Source organism: Sinocyclocheilus anshuiensis, unplaced genomic scaffold, assembly GCF_001515605.1.
Source record: "Sinocyclocheilus anshuiensis isolate Anshui unplaced genomic scaffold, SAMN03320099.WGS_v1.1 scaffold1609, whole genome shotgun sequence".
Classification (NCBI taxonomy): domain Eukaryota; kingdom Metazoa; phylum Chordata; class Actinopteri; order Cypriniformes; family Cyprinidae; genus Sinocyclocheilus; species Sinocyclocheilus anshuiensis.
In genome coordinates, this window is record NW_015540958.1 from 578,016 (window position 1) to 586,509 (window position 8,494).

Below are 8,494 nucleotides of genomic sequence, written 5' to 3' on the forward strand. Positions count from 1 at the left end.
TATTTACAACACTGTTCCAGAACAGTACAACCCAAATATTCAGATGTTTGCAGCGCATTTTACGGAGGACTGTGTCTTGATCCTGGGAAGGCTGTGCACAAAGGCTGTTTCTAAGTGGGGCAATTCCGTTTGTAATGGGTTTTATTGTTTTTGTCTTGTCGTGCAAGGACACGGCATCACAGTATGTTAAGTGGTGTAACATTTCCGTCACACGCTTGAGGAATTCGGCCAATCACAACACACTGGATAGCTGGCAAATCAGAGCACACCTCGCTTTTCAGACCGATGAGCTTTGTAAAAATCGTCGTGTTTCAGAAAGGTGGGGCATTAAGGAGCAACAATAATGTACAGTATGTGGAAAATAATGTTTTTTTAACCTTAAACCGCATAAACACATTGCATTACACCAAATAATGTTCTTTTTAGCAACGTCATATGACCCCTTTAATATACTTTTAAGATTTGAAGTACACTAAAAGTGCACATTCAATACAATGAAGAGCACTTATTTTTCACAAGGGTTTATACAAAACATTCCTGCACTTTGTACCTTCTCCACAGCAGCATAACGGCTGACCAGCTGCTTCCTCAGGTCAGCAATGTGGTGGTCGTATTTCTTCATGTCTTTTTTAAAGTTGTCTCCTCTGAAGGTCAGTAAAGGCTTCTCGACTTCACTCTGGAGCTGGAGACAAAATCCTCTGCATCAGTTACACAGCTGCATGGCAAACCTGGGCATGAACACTGAACAGCATCTGAAATGAACTTGTGAGGTGTGTGGGTTTTTTTGTATTTGGATCGAGTTTTTGCTTCAGTAATGATGATGTTCTTTAAAAGAAAGGCTTTTTTGTTTTGCTGTCTCCGTAAATCATACGTGATCTGAGGGAATAAGACTGCAGAATCACCTCCATCTTTCTGCAATTAATCACCCACACTGGCGCTAAATGGAGCACGCTAGTGTGAACACGGGAAAGCACAGCGGTGGAAATAGACAAATCGCAGCAGACTGAAGAAAGCTGTGTAGCTCATTACATACAGGTGGCTAATAACATCTCTGAGGGGAAGCTATTCAGTACAGCACAGAAATGAAATAAAGGCCAGATACTTCATCTTCCCTGGCAATGCGTGAGCTTGAACTGCCAATTTCTCAGCTGGATCTTATATTACCTCCATTGAGAAATGTCACAACAGAGAACTGAGAATTGCCCACCTTTGAGGAGAACTTGAGATGGACCTCGGCTTCATCAGCTAGACTCTTCTTCAGTTGGGCCCAAGCATCTCCAAGAGTCCTAAATCAAACCAGAGCCCAGGAAAGATGGTTAAAGCTACTGTTTTACATTTCATTTAACATTATTACACAGTCTACTTTTTAAAAGTGTCATGAAAGTGTCTCTCTTTAAGTTCACTAACGTGGCCTTTTATTTAATTAATAACGTATTATCTACAAGTACATATTTTTAAATATATAGGCTACTTTTAAGATTTGCAGTATACAACACAAGTGCATATTCAGTACAATTAAGCATGTGTAAGGCCTTTTTAATAATGTGTTCATCTATTAAACCACCAGTCAACATTTTAGAACATTAACATCTTCTCAACATGATCTGTATATAGCTCAATGCTCAAAAATATTTTAATTCCATTTTTTTCCCACATCGATGAGTTAAAAATAGTGAAGGAAATGCAGCTAACAAGTGTCCAGTATACAATATTACTTAAAAATAATTTTTGTAACATACCCTTCCTCTTGCGCTGCCATTGGGAACATGGAGAGTTTGGAAAGGTTCTTGGCATATTCCTCTTCGATTTTTATCCTGAAACATCAAGCATTCATCAAGAAAAGAAAGAGATTAAAAAGATTTAATGTGACAATCTCATATAGTAGCCTACTACTGGCAGAACTCCATGTGTACCATGCCAATATTACAGTTGTATTATGGTAATACCCTGTGTCTTTGAATATAGCTATCCTTCATCACTCTGTTATATAAGTATCATGGTATTAGCATCTGATACTATCAATGTACATTTTGTAGTGGCTATCTGTTCTTGTGATTGCTGTGATCCATTCCTATCCTTTCATATGGAAGTCGTAACATTGGTTTGATCAAACCTTTGAGTTTGGTTTGATAATGACATCGAGGCAATGTGAGAATCCTTCACAAATGCTTGCCTTAATATGCGAAAAAAGTAAAATAACTAAACTTCCTTAAAACAAGATAACTTTACATAAGCAGCAAAACTGCATAACACATTAAGGGCCAGATTTATTAAACAATGCGAATTAGCATTAGAGCGCAATTCCATAAAAGCGCAGATGAGAGGGGAAATTTCTGCGTGTGATTTACTGACAATGCGCACATTAAAAAACACAGACAAAGCCAGATCATTTCCATAATGACCAGTGCAATTTACCAAGAGCAGTGCATATTACCGCCTGCTTTAAGACGTTCTTTTTTGGGGCATTAAATAATGGCGCAAATATCAGTAATTTGACGAGCGCAAACATTACTAAATCTTGTTGCGTGATTCATGTTAATACTCTCTTCCCATAAGTTTTGCGTCTGAAAGGGAAACGCCTATAAAGGCATATTCAATAAGGTCAGGCGCAAAAATAACTGTGTCCACGCCTTTTCAGCACTAATTCTTCACTGCGCATCTTTAGTAAATCCTGACAGTACTATTTTAACGCCAAATGACAGTTTGCACTGGTGCAAGCTGTTAGTAAATCTGGCCCTAAGGCTTGTTTTTAGAACATTTGAAATGATGTTTTCCTAAACCATTGACAAAAAAAATGTGCTTTTCTTGTTGAACCACAACTCTTGACGTAAGAAAAAGTACACTAATAACATGTTAATAACATAAGTTGTAATTGCAATGTCAGGGGCTTTCAAATGTCAGTCCATGCAAGATGACAATGTACCATTTGTACAAAAAATAATTCTGCAAGATTTTGTAATCAATTTATGAAGGTTCTATAAACCAGAATCTTTATGTATTCTATCATAGTTGTGGAATTCTATGGTATTTTGTACATGCAGCTTGGATAGTTTTATTGTAAATTAAAAAAACAGTCCATTCATTTAAACAAATTTACCATTAATACAGATGCTGCATCGATTGCATTTAACATGTTTTCCCAATGACACACCCCAAGCTTGGGAAATTACCCACTGGTAATTACGAGTTTTCCACTCATAATTATAACTTTGTGGAGACGTTCATTTGCGTTCAACTTGTAAATACGATCTTTCTGACATGACTTGAATGCACCAATAAAGCACATCAAACATAAGCTGAAATGTGCATGTGTGACATGTGAGAACATTGATTCTTATGCATCACACAAGCAGATTTGAGCTTACGTTTACCATATTTGATGTGCTCTGTGTATGTGCACTGATACATTTTTATGTGAATAAAAGCCTAAATTAAATCTGTCCATCATATAAAGTGATTGTATCTCTCCAGGAGACTTGGATTACACCGCTTGATTCCTATGGAATATTTTTACGATTTTATAAACTTTCTGGAGCTTGAAAATGTTGGGTGAAAAATTCATTTAGGAGCCTAAACTGTAAATAATAATAATAATATTCTTAATCGGTTTTCTTGACGTTGTTAATGTAGGAAGAGAAGATATGTTCATATCATCTTTCACTTTTTTTTTTTTTTATCTTTGTGACTTTTAAGAATGTTTAGATATTTTAACTGGAAAACCATACTTTTTTTTTTGATTGTTTTCAGTGTGCAAAATAAAACATAACACTCAAAAAGGCCTTAGGGAGTGAGGTGTTATGTAAGAATGATGTCAGTTTGAGAGAGAGGCTTGCCCACCTTTCTCTGATGAACTCTGCCATCTCTTTCTGCATCTGCTTCCCCTTCAGCTGTTTCTGCAGCAGCACCTCAAACCCTGACACTGTGGCCCCCTGAGGGTCCCTCTTATCGGCCTGCAGAGGACAGAGCAACATTACACACACGCAGCGTCATGTATGCTACCACTTCATCAGCACTGGGCTGTCAACAACACGTGAGCACGATCAGATGTGTGTGAGAGCGGCCACATGTGTGTGTGAGTCACAGCGTGGGTTTGCATGAATCAGAGCGTGTGGGAGGGGGTGTACACCCTTGCGGGTGTAACTTTGAGTGTGCGTTTCAGTGAAGGGTGTGTATAGGTTGTTGAGGGTATGACTAATGTAACGTGAGGGCTCTTGATGCAGTCTGTGTGCGAAGTAAGTTCATGAAATATGCTTTTCTTTAATTGTGTGTGTGTGTGTGTGGAGGTGTAAGAGTCTGCTGTTGTGACGGCCGCTGACGTGCCATCCCACACATGACAGAAGTGTCATAACCTCTTCACACGCTCGGCTTGAGAAACAGGCAGGAAGAATCTTTCCGACAAAATACTCCTGTTATCATTTGCCTGTGTATATGCATATGTCTACATGTAATTTCAATCTCTGTCCAGGGTTATTAGAAATCCCAAAACTGAAAATTTGCTGAAAATGTTCTCACCCTCAGGCCATCAAAGATGTAGATGAGTTTGTTTCTTCATCAGAACAGATTTGGAGAAATGTATCATTACAAAGCTTCCTCATCAATGGATCCTCTGCAGTGAATGGGTGCCGTCAGAATGAGAGTCCAAACAATTTATCAACACATCACAATAATCCACAAGCAATCCACACAACAGTCCATCAATGAAGTGAAAAGCTGCATGTTTGTAAGAAACAAATCCTTGTTTGGACTCTCATTCTGACGGCACCCATTCACTGCAGAGGATGCATTGATGAGCAAGTGATGTAATGCTATAATCTGCTAGCAAATGCACAGTGACTGCTTCAGATGAAATGTAAATGTCCTTCTGGATCTCATGTTCACTTTCTTTGTCTCATCTGTTTGTGCATGGGGCTCGAATTACATTTTTCTTAAACCTGTCAGTGGTGATGATTTGAGGAAAAATACCAGTCATAAATCTTAAATAGTCGTAGTGTTGCTGAGCGGTTGCTAGGTTGTTCCGGTGGTTGTTTATTAGCCCAGGTCAAGTGTCTATGATATTCTGGTCTCTAGATATGACTCAGGTTCCCACATCATTGTAAGTTTGAGAGATTGTTTTGTCCTGTTTTATCGCCCGGCACTTAAAAGTCTGATAACTTTGAAAAACACAAGCACATCTCTCTTCGACACCTCAAACTCATAAGTATAAATAATAATATAGTGATGCTAGTTTTGCTCATGTTAACAGCATCATGTTTGTCACAATGTAAAATAAAATAAAATAAAACTTCATTAATAAGCTACAAGAAATAAACAAACAATAAATAAAACAAAATTTAGCTGGGTTTATCCTTAAAATAAAATAAAAAACTGACTATATTACTCAAATATAGTCTAATATAATTAAATCTTGTAATAATATATATTATATGCAAAAAAAAAAGAAAAAAAAAAGACAAAATCTGATTAAGAAAATGATTCACAGCATTGCTGTGAAATGCCATCTGTCATAAAAATGTCAAAACAAAAACAAAGAAATATGTCCGCATACTGCCATAAAGTGCCAAAAAAAAACATTTAGGTCTTCCTCGGGTTGAAACGTTGCAATAAAATTTTTTGGAAGCTTTAATTTCAATGTGTGGACAAATTCCTTCTTCATAAAATGATTTCAGTTTCTTTAGTAGACGTCTGTGTCACTTTACTTCACATCACTTGTGTCTGTTAGTCATCAGATGAGACTGTCGCTTTAACATTGCTATTTAAACCATGCATGATGCTGTTTCTAAGCCAATTACTCAGTTTAATTTACTTTTCTAAACCATATTATACTCACATTTAGCAAATTTGTGCTGACCCTGTGTGCTGTAACATAAGTTTGTTAAAGTAGTTCACAATGAGTTGTTTTCTGTCCTTCTAATGGTATTAGATGGGACCGGCTCAATAGTAGTCCTTATAGTATAGGATCAATACTCATCCACTGCGGTCCACCAGACATGATTGTCCTCTTTCTCTCTCTGTCTCTCACCCAGAAATAGTCGCAGTAGCTCCATTCACTGGGCTTGAGAAGCTGCTGCTCCGGCACAGACGTGGGCACAGGGAAGGTGACGCAGTTGATCTGCGGTGAGATAAAACAGAGGAAGGTCAGCTCACAGCGTGTGTGCGCGTCTGCTGTTTTGTCAGGTTGGTTTTATTTTCAGAGGAGTGAGACAGGGATAAGTCTCAGAGGGGAGACAAATGAAAGGTCACGATGTAAAAGAGAAAGACTGGTCATATAGACCGTGACCTATAACAGCCTGAGGATGGACAGAGTGATGGAGGAAGAGAGAGAGAGAGAGAGAGAGAGAGAGAGAGAGAGAGAGAGAGAGAGAGAGGGAGTGTGAGAGAGGGAGTATGTTTAGAATGACAAACTATTTGTAAAAGCCTATGCTTGTTTTCTCTATACTGGTACATTTACCAGAGCACACCGCAAGAAATACTGAATATATACATGTGAAGAATGAAAGCTCATTATTGCATACAACCACTTTACACGTTTCTTTTTAAAATTGTAAGCACATACGAGTACGCTTTAGCATACTTTTAATTTTAATTGTACTTTTTTATTTCTTGACTATTTCTTTACACATTTTTCCTGTGTGCTATGGAGGTTGGGCATCCACCAGCAAGCTTTTATAGTAAATTAAAATAAACTTTAATGCCATTTCTATTGAAACTTGTATGCCAAGTATTTAAATATATTTTTATGTGATGAAGTTGCATTACATGTGCTTTAGTATATAAGTCAACACATCAAAATAAGTGTACTTCTTTAAAGCACAACAAACGATTATGAAAACCTACTGATTTAAAATGTACTTTAAAGTAAAACTTTAAATTTGACATTATTACAAACTGCGCTTTTTACAAGAATGAAATGAAAGTATCTCTTTAAGTACACTTCACTGGCCTTTTATTTCATTAATATTATATTATCGGCAAGTACAATTTTTAAAATACTAAAAGATTTGAAGTACTCTACATTCAGTACAATTAAGCACACTTCGTTTTCACAAGGGTAAGGCTACAATGGGATAAAGGTCCCACTCTGACCATGAAATGTATAATGATCAGAACAAAATTAAATTTTTTAATAAATATTGATGGAGCAACATCACTTGCAATAATCAAAGCCGGTTCTGATTTAAAATCATTTTCAAATAAAGCAGTCAAGCAAGAGCCCACATACAATCCTTTCACTTTTTTGATGTTTGCTGAAAATCTATCAACACTTCTGCAGTGCATAGCATTCGTATTTTGAGAGAAAATACAAAGGAAAGGGCCTTTTACCCGAGGGCTGTACCCTACTGCACAGTATGCAGGTATGTTGTAAACTGTTAGACTATTCCATTCAAAACTCCGAACCACGAAACAAGCTTAAGTTGTTAGGAGTGAGATTCCCAAACAATCACATCCAGCACTGCGTACCTCAGACTGCAGTTAGTGTGTGTGCGCTCATAAAGTGTTTGAGTATACACTCTAGGGTCCATGGCGTCTCCAATTAGCCTGTAAGCACTGCAATTATGTAATGCTCACCATCTGTACCGCCTCCCTGCCACTGCCAAACAGGATGTGCTCCCTGCCATAGCCCTTCAGTGCCTCAAACACACACTCACACTTATTCATGCTCAAATACACCACTGTAAACAAATTGGTTTTAACCTCTTGTAAGCAAGCTTTTTTTTTGTTAAGTTATGTTAACGATTAAGATATTTCATTAACTTTGACATCTATTTAAAATGCTTACGTCATTAATTTTCTTAAACTCAGTTGAGGCAGAACAATTTTAGAGTATTTTTTATATTTCTTCATTTAATTAAGTCACTGCTGAACTTTCAAGAAATCCCCCTCAGGCATAAAGTATCAGGGTTGTAACCAGAAACTGGAAGACCACCATAGGGATGCATGTTTTATGCATGTATTAATATGTGGTTGCAGTCTTATTTATTGTTCACACTATAATTACTGTTACAGTGAGTATGGAAAATATTTCAATACATAAAGTAAATTATGCTAGTATCACCCAGTTTGTTTGTGCCTATAAATGGAAATTGAAATGAAATTGTAAAATGTATTTATGTATATAATTTATTACATCATTACTACAAACATGCTTTGTGCGATGATCATTCAACTTGTTGTATTCAAAATATGCTAGAGCTGAGCATAACAGGGTTAAAGGTCATTGCAAAAATGGCTAAGAGCAGCCAACGTTTGCAAATATCACTGCATAAATATGCAGATTATTATATATTTTTTAATTATTTACAATATTGTTGTGCAAACAAAAAATTATTATAAACAATTAAAATGATTTTTAATACAAAAACATTTTGTTTCATTTAAAATAATTAATATATCTAGATTTATATAAAGAAAATGTATGGCAATTGTTTAGCAAGTCTTTAGCAATTAATTTGATCAAGTGACAGTAAACATTTTTACATAAAAAAAATCAATTTCA

At 36.5% G+C, this 8,494-nt stretch overlaps 1 protein-coding gene across 3 annotated transcripts in view; it reads right to left on the reverse strand.

The window, feature by feature from the left end:
* gas7a (growth arrest-specific 7a) overlaps positions 1-8,494 on the reverse strand; it is a 33,456-nt gene that overhangs the window by 14,450 nt on the left and 10,512 nt on the right. For all 3 annotated transcript variants that reach the window (XR_001634390.1, XM_016488246.1, XM_016488245.1), the window contains 5 exons: positions 6,020-6,109; positions 3,838-3,950; positions 1,740-1,814; positions 1,208-1,286; positions 551-682 (listed from right to left, as the gene is read on the reverse strand). Coding sequence is in view for 2 of the 3 variants with exons in the window: in XM_016488246.1 (XP_016343732.1) it covers positions 551-682; positions 1,208-1,286; positions 1,740-1,814; positions 3,838-3,950; positions 6,020-6,109 (489 nt within the window). In the remaining variant the exon portion in view is untranslated. The remainder of the gene's footprint in view (positions 1-550; positions 683-1,207; positions 1,287-1,739; positions 1,815-3,837; positions 3,951-6,019; positions 6,110-8,494) is intronic.